Consider the following 16,185-nt stretch of genomic DNA (forward strand, 5'->3'; position numbering starts at 1 on the left):
ACACAAACACACACACACATAGAACATGTTAAAATGATAAACATTAGGTTAAACATGTCTGTTTAGTTTAGCCATAGTTTTGCTAGATCCCTTCAAATACTACTCTAAAAAAAGTAAATACTTTCACATATAGCTTTCATGCAATTTAAAGCCAACAGCAACATCCGCCTGATTTCCATCCCATCCCTCCCTCTCTCCATTCAAACATTCTCCTTGTTCCAGGATAAACAAACTGTCAAAGCAGAGCCGCAGTCACAAGTCCTCCAAACACACAGAAACGAGTTAGCATCCGTTCACCTACCCTCCGGAGAGACACCTCAGAATTCACAGGAGTGTCAGGGTGGACCCACTTGGCTGTGGGGGGCAGGTTGAGCCCTGGGGGGTAGGAGGATGGTGTTCCGTTGGGGTACTGCCAGAGGATGGGGTAGAGGCCCAGCCCTGCGGCCCCGCTGTGGGCCTGGGCTAGTAGAGGGGGGCCCTGAGCCTGAGCACAGACACACAGTTGTTTGTTTATTAACAGAATGGTGTAAATAATGAGTAAACTCTCATGTGCTCATCGGATAAATTCACCCTCCCCATCAACCCTAGATCTGGATATTACATAACACTGTGTTGTTCTGTGCAATAATGAGTTTTAGGTGAAAAGCATACATTTTTAGAAATATGCCTTTAATATGTAACCTATGTCAGATTATGTCACTTTTGCTGCAACACTAAATCCCAGCTGCGGGACTAATGAAGGAATTCTGATTCTGATCTGAACAGTTTTGGCCAGTGCGGCTTCACATGGTGTGTATTTGTATCTAATTATGTTCGTATAAGTGTGTGTGTATGGAGTCACACCTGTAGGAACTGCTGCTGGTGTGCGGCGGCTGGGTGAGGCAAACCGAGATGACCCAACCCACTAGGGGAGTCTAGCCGAGGGTGGCCCCCCAGAAGAGAGGCTGCGGGCGGAGGCATGGCGGGAAGAACCCCGGGGGGTAAAAGGTGCGGGTGAGGTAGGGCAGAGGTGTGAGGAGGGGCGAGGAGATGGGAGGTGTGGGGGTGCGATGGGGAGGGGAGGCAGGGGGAGTGAGGGGAAGGGGAGTGAAGAGTGTGCAGGTGGGGGTGGAGATAAGCTGCCACGTGGTTGGAGGAGACACTAGCAGAGACAGAGTTCTCTGCGTCTGAGCGCACCAGGGCGGGGTCCCTGTAAACCGTGAACGTCTCGTTCTTATCAATGATGAGGGGGCTCTTCGTGCTGCTGACCCCACCCGACTCAGATCGCGCCGGCACCGGCTTGAAGCAGGACCGCGGATGTTCTGCTGGTTCTACTTTAGCGGACAAACGACCTATTGGTGGAGGGGAGGGGTCAGAGTACCGCTGTATTTTATGTTTGGAGACCTCTGGGGAGGTGTTGGGTTTGGGTTTGGAGATGTCCAGCAGGCCCGGGTGGGGCTTTGCTTTGAGAGGGTCAGCTGGGGTTGTGCTGGGGTAGGGATGGCTCTGAGAGTTGTTGAGGTGCTGGGGTTTCTGTTTCAGGGCGTCGAGCTGCGCTGGGTTGGGGCTGGTTTTTGATTTGACGTCAGGAGGGAGGGCTTCACTCATCTTGTTGGGGGGAGGGTGCTGCTGGGGGGGTTTTCTCGTCTCCTCAGACAGAGACGGGCTCTTAATGCTGGGTGGGACAGATGTGTAGTGTTGCTTCTGTTGTGTGTGCTGCTGCTGCTGCTGCTGTGGGTGATGATGAAGATGATGAGGAAGGACCGGTTTCTCCTTCTCCACCAGCAACACATTTTCAACCATCGATGCGACAGGCCTGAAAAAAGCACAGAAAAAAAGCATTTTAGATTATGTACATTTAAAATGATCTTTATTTTGTATTTACATGTGAGCTTGTGGGGGACAAAGACTTCAGACAAAGAATACTGAAGCAACCTTCTATTTAAAATAATTATTTTTAAGGTCTAAAACCTACACAGCATCCTCTATCCTGCAGTATCCTCCAGAGTCACCAGTCAGAGGTCAGTTCCAACCACTGATCATCTAACAGTTTCAAAAATTCCGTCACATTCACATTTCGCAGGGGAAGGAAGAACGGCTCTTATCAACCCTCAAACGCTCGCACCAGAAATGAGGAAGTGGTGTATTGTGTCACTACAACAGCTCAAAGAAGCAACCATGGCTGCGACATGCTGCATGCATGCGCAGATTTATAGCAATCAGGGATACCAGATTTCTGTAATCTATACTGCGTCTCAGTTGAAGGCCATTAGATGGGACTGTTGCAGAGATCTTATCTGGTAACATTTTGAGAATCAGATGTTCTATCTTACTACAAAAGTCAGCCATATCAGGACATCCAGAGGGGTTATATTAGAAACTGAACTTAAGAAATCCACTTTTTTTACCTGATGACCTCAGAGGGAGCAAACTCTATCTTGTTGCCTGAGCTCCGGGCTGCTGTCGTACCGCCTCCTGTAGGGCCATGCTGGGGCGGCTGCTGCTGCTGCATGGAAGGCTCAGTCTCTGCCCTGCGGCCTCCTTCTGATGGCGAGGGAGACGGAGGGACTGGAGGCGAGGACACAGGGGAGGGGTTGAGGGGGAGGTAAGGTGAGAGTGCCGTGGACTCTGCCTTCTGTGAGGCGAGCAGCGCTGACACCGCCTCGGAGCTCTCCTGGTGCACCGTGGCCTGAGCATCTTCTGTGATGTCGATCACACCGCTGCCGCCACTGCCACCGGTGAGCTGGGACAACGCCGGCGTCTGGGACTGAGAGGACGCTGCAAAGAGAGTTATACTGTAACGATACTGTGCAGGCATGGGGAGCAACTGCTTTACACAATTAGCATACATATGCATTTTATGTACACAAATATTTAGCATGATGACAATTATAAAATACATTTAAAATGAAGAACTATATCCTACGCTGCACGAGCGCACACATTATAACACAATAACACTCACTGGGTTGAAGTGTTCCCATTTCTTTGTGTTTTTTGTTCTTTTTAGTAGTACCAGCTTAAAAAGACTCATCAAAGGAAATAAGCAAACAATATTTAATTTCTGATTCAGAAATCGTAACACACAGAAATGTGTATGTAGGTTCATTTCATTTACATGGGTACTGCAGCTGCTCCAAGTTGAAATCAGACACCTTGACAGCATATTTACAGCTGAAAGGCAGAACTTTGCATATTTGGTATTGATATATTCCAAAAGTAATGAAAATAAATGAATATACATGACCCTAATATTGTGATAAGTGAATCAGGATGTCTATATTTTACAGCCTCATAGTAATTGTGCCAATCCCGTTGAAAGTATACTGCATATATGCCTGTACCTTTCACAGTGCTCTTGCTGCTCTCCACACTGCCTGCCTGAAGGCTGTCAGGCATCACAGGCGTTTGTTGCCGTGGAGACTGGGTGATCTGTGTTACAGCGACCAACTCCTCCTCCTCCTTTGTTGTCATTTTGCCCGTTTCCTTCTTGCTGTCCTCCTGAAGCTCCGCCCACGGGGAAAGGCGGCCAATGATAGACGAGGAATCATTCAATTTGGTGGCCGGCATCAGCGGCTTCTCCTCTTCCTCCTTTTTGGAAACAGCGATTTGTTTCACATCGCTGCTGCGAGTCTTTAGCTCGTTCTCAGAGTTGGGCTCTGAGGAGGAGGAAGAGGAGGAGGAGGATGATGAGGAGGACGATGAGGAGGAAGAGGAGCAAGAGGAGAGGGCGGTCCTCTTGTTGTGTGGGTTCTCTGAGTCGCTGCTCTCTGATTGGTCCGAGGTTATGTCCGTCTTCAGCCTCTTTAGACTGGCCTTCTTCTCCTCTTCCTCGCCCTTCCTGCGTTTGTTTACTGCCTGCTTGGCCTTTTTGGACTCTGGACAAGAAAAGAAAAACAAATTATTTTTCAATCATAGCTTGAGTTCACTCTACCACCTGCTGTTGTTTATTGTTGACTTGCAGTTATACAAACAAGTGTTTGATCAGAAAGCAAAAGCAATGTGTTGTATGATGAAGGTGCAGTTTTAGCAACACTACCGCTAAATGGATATAAATTCAAATCACGATTGTCAACTTAAGTTTCTACATCTCAATTTATTCGCTGCTTTGAGAACAGCCTGGGATAACAATAATGTCTCCATGTGTTTACCTGACTTCTCTTGGAAATTACTTTAGAGAATTGCTTTGTGGACATTTTTTCATGTGGTACACTGCAACTAACTACAGTTCTCATATAAAAGACCTTCAATAAAATGAAGACCAGAACAAGTGAACGAAACCAAATGAAGACTACTTGTTTACTGTGTCGCTCTGTGGACATTTTAAATGATAAAAACAACAGCTGTTATTTCCTGAGCATCACAACACAGCTGATATAAAGAAATGATGTGTACTATAGCCACACACAATGACATTGGTCTGTATTCATATTCAGATTTTTGTAGCAAGGTGTACAAATAAAGCAACTCTGATTCGCAAAACGTTCAGGTAGGAAGCTTCTGGCTAGTATCTGGTGCTAGGCTAGGTGCTAACGTGTGGCCTGTCCTCACCTCTCGCTGGGGGCTCCTCTCTCCGCTCCTTGTCCTCCTCTGGAACGCTGCTGTCGGATCCTTTCCTCCTGGAGGAGCGGGCATTTCGCTGCTCTCTCTGCTCCCTTGCGTTGCTGCCAGGCGAGTGGTGTGATTGGCTGGCTGTTTGCTGGCTTTGTTGTGACTGGCTCTGCTGCTGCGAGGCCTGGGTCCCCTGGGAACCTTTCGCATTGGGGCCGGATGAGTTCATAATGGGACGGGGGCTGTTGGCCTGGGCTCGTGTGTAATGGCTCTGGAAGTTTGAAAAAGTTTCAAGTTAGATCACGCAAAGAAACATGCCTGTTTATTTAATACACCTCTGTAGTTTAGTTTTTAATACAGTCCAGTATGATAAGCATGCAATACATTCTACCTTTGCACATGTTACAGTTCAACGTATTTTATTGGATTTAATCCGAGCACAGTTGTCACTTTATTTGTTCCACATGGATTCAACGAATGCAGTCTAATCCAAACGCTTTTCAGTAATGCCAGAATAAAGTTTATAAAAATCATTTTTATAGTTTGGTTTGGTTTCTTTTGTGGTTTCTTTAAGACTGTATGGATACATTTAGAAGATTTTCTGATGTAATTGGAGTCCTACGTTGATGTCAAAATGCAGCTGTGAGTGCAATATCAAAGGGAATACGCAGTGCACATAAACATAAATGACAATGTTTAGTTTACTGTTTTTTGACAACCAGTTGGTAAATACCCTCACTGCTAGACTTCAATACTGACTGAGAGATCTTTCCAATATTTAACATCACTGAGTTTTCAATGAAAGTACAATAAATGTTTAAATAAATGTCAAAGAAAGCACTAACTGCAGTCAAAATGACCATGACATGTATTCAACACCTCTATAAAAGGTGTTTAAACAAAAAGTGAACATTAGCATCTTCTTTATTTGTTGGATTAAACTGCATTAGTTTAAACTTGTTTACTCTTATACAATGGTTACTAAGTGTATTATTGGATGCGTCACTAGTAATCCATCCCTCTGTTGTAAGTGAATGTAATAGACACATTTCAATGTAATACATTCATTACACTCATCCAAACTCACAGTCATGTGAGAGAGCAACAATTAATAGTAAGATTGAACTTGTTTATTGGTATTATTGATACACATTGTGAAGTAAATTGAAGTAAATTGGACTTCTGAAACTTGACTCAACAGTCATTTGTGTGAAACGAAGTACAACTATTGTCCCTGGAAGTCTTGATACCAATTCTTTGCAACACAGTTATAATGCTAATATTGAGATGATTGTAGTGGACTAACTTCCCTAACTTCCAATCTGCAATTAAGCTCCGCTGCTGCTGTCTGACGTCTTACACAGACAGCAGAGTTACAAACTGGATTTAAAGAGCAGCTCCAGACTACGCTAAACCCCAGCCGCACTGTCTTCTAAGGGTTGATTCACTTCTGTCAACATCCATCATCACATCTGGGGCCATGTGTGGTCACACCGAACTGTGATGGAGCTCTATGCTGCAGCGTGTGTGGGAGAGGCAGCAGCCACTAGATGGTAGCACAGGCAGGAGTTCAGACCTGGGTGAAGCTACTGTGACATTTCATCTCCAGGTTGAGGCAGACAGTTATCAGTGTGCATCCACAGATTGCAATATAACTGAGCTAAGTGCTCACTTTTAATTCTGTGAATCTCAGCATCTTTCTTTATATTGAAGCAAAATGCAATAGGAGAGAATCCATCTGTTGTCCCTGAACAGTGTAGAACCCTCTTCTGATTTTTTCATAAAGCATTATCTCCACAGATGTTAACATAAGTTTGGAGATCAGAGGACATTTTATGGTTATTAACATGCTGCGGACATGACGAGCGCTTGAAGAATCTCATAGTGCGTTAATATTAGAGGTATTCCAACAATAACCAGCGTCACTGGAAGACAGGAACAATCTGCACCTCAGGTTTAGAGGATGTGACATCACAGCCTGATAACTTCCTCCTTAGCTGATGTATAATTCATGGAAGTGCCAAAGCTAAAATGTTGTGACACTGATCATTTAGATTTGTTTCCTGTAAATCAAGCACAAATCATATCTGTCAGCTTTGGAGAGCGAGGGTCTGGAAGGCTGTGCTTGGGGTGTGGGGGTACCTGAGTGCTGCCAGTGGTCCCGCCGGGTCTCCCTCCAGTCATCTTTAAAGTGGAAAAAATCAACAAGAAATTAAAAAAGAGGGACAAGGAGAGATTGTGTTAATGACTGAGGGACCAGAAGTGACTGGCTCAGTGTTCGAACTGGTTCAACAATAAACTCCGACTGGTAACCAGCAAAACGGTCGATTGCATGTCTGCATGTGTCGAGTTTTAATATTAGGCTAAACAGGAAGCACATAAGGACATATTAGGAAAGCAGAACAATTAATTCAAACACAACCACAGCTATGGCCTGACCTCAGAAACAAAAAGATCTGCATTGGATTGGAATTCCTGTTTTTAAACGTTATTTTTGAAATATTTAGGGAGGGTTTGGAAGGCTGTGTTGACTACTGTCTCCAAAACACAAACAGAAGCAGTGCCGACTATGCTGAGGTACAGGGAATGGTTGGCCCATGTAAAACCAACAGGAGTCTCAAACCACGACAGATAACACATCATTGGCCATCTATTGGTTACTCCCAGTTAGAGCATGCATGAAGAAGCTAAACATATACTTATTTTGTCATAAATGATGATAATATCATGCAAGCTTTTACTTTGTTGACTGTACGCAAAGCTGCAGTCAATGTGACCATTATGTGTGTAACATTTTTATATACATGTTTAGTATATACTGTACAACAGCTTAAAGTCAGTCTGAAATGTTTTATCTTCTTTAGTGCCACTTAAAAAGCTTTTAGTGTATTTTTGTGTGTGTGTGTGTGTGTGTGTGTGTGTGTGTGTGTGTGTGTGTGTGTGTGTGTGTGTGTGTGTGTGTGTGTGTGTGTGTGTGTGCACTCACATGGGCAGTATTGTTGTTGTTGTTGCTGGATCGTGACCTTCGTCTGGAGGTGATACCAATGTTTTCTCCTTTCAGTAGGGAGTGGACCACATCATCCAGAAAGGTCATCTGGATCATAGAGGGATCCACGTTCTGAGGCTCTAGCACCTGAACACACACACAGCAGATTCTCTTTACACTCAGTCCATTCATCATCACTGTCTCCTGGTGTTAAAGGTGCTGCATATCAGTGAACAAGTCTGTCAGTCTGACTGCTGAATGATCATACACTGTGCTGAGGTGTTCTGGTGGCTGACATCATATGGCTATGATCAAACAGAGATTGAGAAAGACAACTGGTGTCAGCCTACAGTGGGATATTATTTGAAGCTCAGTCCGTAGCAAGTTAGTTTTAATTACTTAATTTACTGCTGGATTGCATATGATTTTAATTCAGTTTTAACTTAAGCCGTACATCCTCTTGCACTTTATTATTATTCTGTTATTTCTTTTACTACTTTTGTTGGTTTTATGTTCTATATACAGTATATATTCATGATGCATTGTCGGAGGAGCCTGGGACTTACGTCTTTCATTGCCATATCTACACAGTGCATATGACAATAATGCATCTTCATTTAAATGTTGATCATATTGGTAATCATTCATCTATATCTGCAAAGTAGCTTACTGTAAGGTACTACATAAATGTACTGGAGTAATTGTACAATACTTAGCTCTGAACTGTAGTAGAGTAGAAGTACATATTAACATAAAATGGAAATACTCAAAAAAAGTACCTCAATTGTATAGTACTTGACTAAATCTACTTAGTTGCTGAACACCACTGGTGTGTGTGTGTGTGTGTGTGTGTGTGTGTGTGTGTGTGTGTGTGTGTGTGTGTGTGTGTGTGTGTGTGTGTGTGTGTGTGTGTGTGTGTGTGTGTGTGTGTGTGTGTGTGTGTGTGTGTGTCTGTACCTGGTCATTCATAACGACCATGTTTCGACTGAAGAGGTCGTGGTGTGTAATGATGCCAGTGAACCACTGGGTGGCCGAGTCTTGTCTGTACACACGCACACGGTATCCATTCAGAGAGTAAGGACCTGGAACAACAGGAAGACGTTCATCAGTGTCAGAGTCCCAGGGCTGGAGGTTCAAACCCGACCACAGCCGGCTCATGTTAGAGGAGACCCACTAGTACTTGATGACTAAAGCAGACAGCACATTTTCTCCTATAAAAGGTATAATGTCAATCTGTAGAGACATTGTTACAATGGTATCCAGAGAATAAGGACTCCTTTATTCACCCTGAATACTTTTAAGGTACCGTATTACAACAGCGTGAGTATAGTGCAGATTAGGAAAAAAGAGTAGACTGCATATTATATTAAAATGTATGAACACGTTATAAGTATTAAAAAAAAAAACAACAGATAAGCACTACATGGTAAAAAAAAAACAGTGACTGCATAGATAAGATATTGAAGGAGCAGGTAATGTTTACAAGACTGTAAATAAGTTGAAAGAAACATAAAAAGGGTAAATTGCAAGAGGTTATATTGTTATTGAACACAGAGAGAGTAATACTTGGCTAATAAAAAGCTTACCTTGCATAAAAATCTCCTGCACCTTCTGGTCTTTGAGCCAGCCTCTCACTTCCTCATGGAGCTGATGGTTGTCTCTGAGCACCGGGTTCAGACTGTCCACTTCATCCTGAGACACACACAAAGGATTTCAAAGGATCAGTATCACACTCACACACACACACACACACACACACACACACACACACACACACACACACACACACACACACACACACACACACACACACACACACACACACACACACACACACACACTTATTTAAAGCAGCTCACACTAAACATATTCATCTGCAATTCCTGAAGTGCTGCTAGTAGATTAACAGTCGAAACACCTAAACACAGTGATATGTATTAGCTATCATCATATATATAGTGAACGTGTTAATATTATCTGGACCAAGTTTGAGTAATACAACTAGTCCAACAGGATCAAACCCTGCTCAGGGGCCAGTGTTAATGTTGTGCAACTGGTAGCCAGAAATAAATGCACAGAATTCCTCTAATTTTATCCCTAAAGTCATTCCAGATTACTGTGAAGACAATTCCTCCTCTAATTGGCTCATCATACTGTAACTGGTCTGATTTAAATTGCTTTGGACCGTCAACACATAAAAAAGAATATGCACATCTGGAATTCACTATGGAACAACAAAAAAAGCCTCACACACACATTCACAGAGACACACACAGGGGGTGAGCTCTGGGGAGGATGAATGAAAGAGCAGGCCTGTTTGGTACACACTTTGCCAGAGACAAGAGAGAGCACTAGAAAAGCCCGTTTTGTTATTTTAAGGAAACAGATGATAAACACAGACGAAAGATATCACTATCACAGCCCCCACTCAGACACACAAAGCACCCGTATACATGATGCTGACAGATGACAGGGAGGAGGAAGGAACCCAACCACAGCCACCACACAGCTCTACTGCTGACTGTGTGTGTGTTTGAGGCTGTGTGTATACATTTCAGTTGAGGTTCTGGTGGGGATTCTTTAAGAAGAAAAATATTGTATTCCTTAGAATTAACTACTGAGCCATCGCAGCTTATAGTGAGGTTCACCTATATTGAACCATTTAAAAAGGTCCTATTATAAATAATATTTAGCAGTACGATTTGTATTTCAAAATCACTGATATACTTGAATGAAAACCTGCTGCATTGTCTCTTATTTTTTTAATAATTATTCATGTGTTATATGAATTTACTATCAGCAGTATCCTGCTAAATAATCAATAACTCACCTTTAAAGGTTTCTATTGTTCTGCATTTCTTTTTTAAAACATATTTTCTAGTTTATGTTCAAAAATTTTCATGCTATTTACTTCTGTTCAAAAATGTTTATGAACATAACAGCACGTTCCAAATGTATATTTATGTATAGATGTTGCAATTGTACAAAGCTTTGGTACACACTATGTACAATTACAAAAATCTTTATGGTCATGCCAATAAAGATTTTTGAATCGAATTGAATAGCATATCAATGGCATTTTTCCTCAGTGGTTGAGGACAGAAATCTGTCTTTATTTTAATGATACGTAATCTGTATATCAGTGAAGAATAAGGCCCTTCCTGTCAGCCAGAAGAACTCTGAGCTTTAATGCTTCAAAAATGTTGAAAATCAAAATGTAATATTTCCAGTTTGTATCATCCATTCAACCATTAATCTGACTTTCATAAAGTCTTATCGGTCAAGTTTTACAAAAACTAAATGTATTACCCTCAGGACACCACCCCTCTCCAGTAGTGTCAGACATTAAAAATGGTAAAAGCTTTAAATATCAGATCAAAATGACAACATACAGTGTCTTTACATATACTGTTTGGACATAAACATTTTGAAAAGTGTACAAAACTCCAACAGCAAAATGTAGCATTTTCCTTCACAAGCAAAACAACACACATCTTTCCCACTCTTCACATGTGTGTGTGTGTGTGTGTGTGTGTGTGTGTGTGTGTGTGTGTGTGTGTGTGTGTGTGTGTGTGTGTGTGTGTGTGTGTGTGTGTGTGTGTGTCTGGTCCTGCTGCAGTGTTCTAGTTTCCCAGCCTTGTTCAGCTCTAAATTGAACCAGCTTCCACCCTATAAATAGCACAGTAGAATGCAGTGCTAGAGAGGTCTGCATAAACATCTCGTATAGTCTTTCCTGCACTGATGACCTATATTAACATAAGCTATACAAAGGACACACACATAAACCTAAACCTGTCAGTCAACCCAGTTCATCCTGCTCACAATAACAGTAAATGAAATGGATGTGTCAGCAGTATTGATCTGTGCAAACAAATATTCTAAGAGGGAGGAGCTAACCCTGGACTCACCTCAGACACACAGCTATGAGCCATACAAACCTTTCCACATGATTGGTATTCAAATCACAAGATGAAAAGATAACATATCAGATAGGTTTATCCAACATTCAGCTCCTAAATATTTATATTGCTGGAACACTTAGTGTTACAAAGCAGTTTGGAGCAAGTTCATTCAAGCTGTCCTGCTTCAATATAATCAATATATAATAAATACAAGTTATTCCTTTTCAAAAATCTTACAACTGAAGGTAATCTAAAAGATTACTGCTACAAAACTCATCTTTAATACTGAACAACCCCCATACTGTAGACTCTGTGATGAAGAAAAGGAAGACCAGATGTTTTTGGTTTTCCATACATCACGTCATTCCATTACACCTTTCAACATTTTATTTGGACTTCTGGATAAAAATAGTCCACAGATAACAAATACAATTATTCTTCTGATTGAAATACATATTTTTAAAGCCCAATCAAGAAGCGATCTGAATTTAAGGTGTTTAAAAAATAGATTGCAAAGACCATTTCTTGGTCACAAAATATTCTCACAAAAAATCTGAATGTCGCACAACACAAGATGAAATGCAAACAATCAGCTCGAATGAAGAGTGGGACACATGGGATAATAAATATGCTTGTCATAAAATAAATAATAATAATAATTGTAAAAAAGGGTGTAAAGATATAAAGCCAGCCTTAGTAACAACATGTCCACCAAATATTTCCTCTTCTAGATCTCTTCTCGAACTGACCTCATAGAGCCTCTCTGTGCTGTAGCTATGTTTAGAAAATCACACACACGTATGAGTGTGTGAGTCTATTTCTACCAACACCACTGTAATCTATTCTGGTTTACCGTTGGCCTGTTTAGACCTGACACACACAGACTGTGTTACCAAGGCAACATGGTCACCATGACAACCAATTGGTCTGTTTTTTTGGAGTGGAGGGAAATGGAAAAACGAGCAGAGAATCTGCAGGAGCACAAAGACTCAGTATGAATCGCTTTCCCACACACACGTCGTATCCTAACAGACGCCCAGCTGTTTCTGCTGACCCAATTTGTTTTTATGTTTTTATCAGAGAGCACGTCTGTGATTGATTATCCATCTCACACCACGCTCTACCCTTCTGTACCTGCTCTTGTTGCTACTGCATCAAGAGTCTGCTGACTACTACTATGGTCTGCAGAGACACCCCCTCTGTTCACCATGCACTGACCTGCTGTAGCCTTCTCTCAGAGAACACACCACCTGAATCTAAATTCATCAACACAACAGCAAGAAGTACAAAAAACACGATAGAAATGCATTTGCTTTTAACCCTGCTGTGATCCTTTCTCCCCCTCACTTTGGTGTTCATGGTCAGAATGGTCTAGTTTTAAGTGCTCTTACATTAACACAAAAACATACAGCTCTGGAAAAAAATAAGTGACCACTCCACATGTTTCTTAAATCTTTATCTTTTGGAAGCCATTCCAGTGTCTGTTGAATTCCAACAAGGATAAATGTTGTCAGTAGTTTGTAGAATACAATTAAAAAACAAAAGAAACTCAACATTTCACTCAAAGACATGCATGTCAAAATTAAAACCAGAGACACTGATAATACTGCAGGGGTTTCTTAATTTTTTCCAGAGCTGTATCTAATTTAACAACCTTTTAATCTGACAACAATGTCTCAGAATGCTGGTGTACATGAATAGCTGTAGTAGAAATACTAAGAATAGACACTGAAAATGTAATAAATAATCACCATGGTTATCGATTTGTGGGTGTGATGGAGGAACATCTTCTGGGGTTACCATTCACTCCCTATGGTGGTCCATTTTCTACCAGGAACACCATAGTTGTCTAAACCACTCAAGATTCAATAAAAAAGTGGCGATCAGCAAATTTAAATGCTCAAATGCCTACTGTGGAGGATACCATAAGGCCTTGAAGCAACCAAATGTGAAGCACAATATGTATGAAAGTAGTAAACTGGCCAGATTTGACCCCAACACGACAGGAGAGTTCAGATATACAAAGGCTTAGAGAGCATTGTTCTTCATCCTGAAACACAGCTATGCACGTTGCAGCAGAAAACCCCATGATAACAAAATGAACCCAACCAGCACATACACAACCAATGACTTAAGTAATAAGTAGCATAATAAGTCAGGGAGTATCCATGTCGGATGGCAGAAGTGAAATATTGTGTTAACGGATGATGATGCCGCTGTAGTGGAAGGTTGTGTAATGTCTTTTTTAATCATACACTGCCATATGTAACGGATTCTAGTTAAAAAGGTCTCCCCGCCAGTGACGCTTAACTGGATCCATGCAGTCATGGTGTCAAACTAATCTGATGATTGAAATGATGTTGTCATCTAGGAAAGGCAGGCTGATTAATGGGATTTATTTTGTGATTTAAGATACTTTAATAAAGATTCATTGAAATGCATTATGGATAATTAATTGTCTGTAGCCTTTTCCTGAGATTATTTCTACAGCTTGCGGCTATTTTTCTGTGATTACAAACAGTGTGACACAAGGACAACTCGTGCAACAGATAATTAGTAACATAACAACAAATATGACACACATTCTCCTTTATATGGAACCAAAGACAGATGGCTGGTTAAACACTTCAAACACTCTTCCTTTCAGGGACAATGCTCGTTGCCGTGGAGACAGTGAGGCTGAGGGAACAGTGTGTGACAGTTTCTGATTATTATTCATTCAGCAGCGGTGCTCGTAATGCTGCTCAGGTATTGGAATGATGAATGTTGGACTTGTGTGCTGCTCTGCTACACATGTCTGGCCCTGTTGGTATCAGTGTCACTTTAAAGGTCCCGGCTATGATCATTTATTAAGTTATTTTTTACCTAGCCCCGCCCTGCTGACGGTCAGCTGTGATACACTGTAGCTGGGGCCCAGTGTGCATTTCACTCATGGAGGTTACACTATGTTCACAGTTAAATTTAGAAGAGGCTGTTGTCCAGCTTTACACACACACACACACACACACACACACACACACACACACACACACACACACACACACACACACACACACACACACACACACACACACACACACACACACACACACACACACACACCTGCAGGGATTAATATATACACTATATAGACAAAAGTATTAAGACACTCTTAATCTTTGAATTCAGGTGTTTCACTCAGTCCCATGGGATGTTTTTGTGGGGTTGGCCTTGGCCCCTTAGTTCCAGTGAAGGGGATTCTTAATGCCTCCTCTCACCAAGTCATCTGGACTATTCTATGCTTCCAACTTGGAAACAGTTTGGGGAAGGCCCTTTTCTGTTCCAGCATGACTGTGCCCCAGTGCAAAAAGCAAGGACCCTAAAGGCCTGGTTGGATGAGTTTGGTGAGGAAGAACAGGACTGGCCCGCACAGAGCCTGACCTCAACCCCACTGAACACCTATGGGATGAACTAGAAGGGAGAGCCAGGCCCTCTCATCCAACGCCAGTGTCTGACCTCACAAATGCTCTTCTGGATGAATGGGGAGACATTCCCACAGACACACTCCAACATCTTGTAGAAAGCATTCCCCGAAGAGTGGGAGCTGTTACAGCTGCAAAGGGGGGGCGGGACTTCATATTAATGCCTACTAATTTGGAAATGGATGTCATAAAAGCTCCTGTAGGTGTCCAAACCTCACAGTCAACTGCCTCTCATTTGGTGATATACATCTCAATATCACACTTTCATGGAGCACATACGGGATTAAAAACAAGTTTGATTTATGTTACAGAATTTTAATTTGACATTGTCCTGCTAACAGATGTCACATCACCTGAGCCAATCATTGTCAGCTGCTCAAATGAGAGCCTGTTGTTGGTGGCAAGTGAGTTAATGACCACATGTAAGGCGATGCCTCTACATCTAGCAGCGGTGTGAACTGACACCACAGGTGTCCCAGTGAGTGTGTGTGTGTGTGTGTGTGTGTGTGTGTGTGTGTGTGTGTGTGTGTGTGTGTGTGTGTGTGTGTGTGTATGTGTGTGTGTGTGTGTGCGCGCGCGTGCGTGCGTGTGTAAGCACACGAGATGCTGTTCAAAGTAACGTGACACTGAGATGAAGTGTTACAGCAGGGAGAAGAACACACACGTTTAACTTCTCAGTTCTGTTAATGTATATATTTAATTAACTATTGACTAACTATAGCAAACTGTAATTACATGTTAACCTATAAGCAAAGAGTAGACGTTGCTAACTTATAATGTAAATAGTTTACTGCTGTCCTAACAAAGTACATTGAATTCAATTTTATTTGTTAACCTGTATAGACACTAGAATCGATACTCTATTTAACATTTTTCAAGGTTACGTACACACTGTTCTGTTTTTGATTTTTTTTTTTTACAGTTTATTCAAATATATTTGCTGTCAATGTTTATTTTATTTTTAATTCATGCAATGCTTGTAAAGGCTGCTGTGATAAAGGAAATACCCAAACCGTGATCAATAAAAGTATATCTTAATTATTTTCACACAATGAATAGCATATTGGTTTCCTTCTATTGAATTGTATGAACATTAGGTATTATTCATACCATAGCATATTTATATTTGGAAATGAATTGGGAGAGAAACTTTGAGAGACAGAGAGCGGCACTTTAACGCTCTGACCCTACTGTATGTGTCGAGTGTTTGTATCACACGGATCGTTCTCAACTTGTGAAGGGGCCTGCAACACATTTGATCACATATATATTTTGTATTGTGAACACGGATGCTGTCCTGATGTGT

The 16,185-nt window shown here is 41.8% G+C and overlaps 1 protein-coding gene across 2 annotated transcripts in view; it reads right to left on the bottom strand.

Annotated features, from left to right (window-relative positions):
• Window positions 1-16,185, bottom strand: part of jmjd1cb (jumonji domain containing 1Cb) — a 108,796-nt gene that overhangs the window by 18,261 nt on the left and 74,350 nt on the right. For both annotated transcript variants that reach the window (XM_063893243.1, XM_063893244.1), the window contains 9 exons: window positions 9,103-9,208; window positions 8,474-8,598; window positions 7,517-7,663; window positions 6,673-6,714; window positions 4,531-4,801; window positions 3,324-3,857; window positions 2,388-2,757; window positions 844-1,795; window positions 302-484 (listed from right to left, as the gene is read on the bottom strand). In XM_063893243.1, coding sequence (XP_063749313.1) covers window positions 302-484; window positions 844-1,795; window positions 2,388-2,757; window positions 3,324-3,857; window positions 4,531-4,801; window positions 6,673-6,714; window positions 7,517-7,663; window positions 8,474-8,598; window positions 9,103-9,208 — 2,730 coding nt within the window. The remainder of the gene's footprint in view (window positions 1-301; window positions 485-843; window positions 1,796-2,387; window positions 2,758-3,323; window positions 3,858-4,530; window positions 4,802-6,672; window positions 6,715-7,516; window positions 7,664-8,473; window positions 8,599-9,102; window positions 9,209-16,185) is intronic.

Source organism: Eleginops maclovinus, chromosome 10 (assembly GCF_036324505.1).
Source record: "Eleginops maclovinus isolate JMC-PN-2008 ecotype Puerto Natales chromosome 10, JC_Emac_rtc_rv5, whole genome shotgun sequence".
In the NCBI taxonomy this organism is placed as follows: domain Eukaryota; kingdom Metazoa; phylum Chordata; class Actinopteri; order Perciformes; family Eleginopidae; genus Eleginops; species Eleginops maclovinus.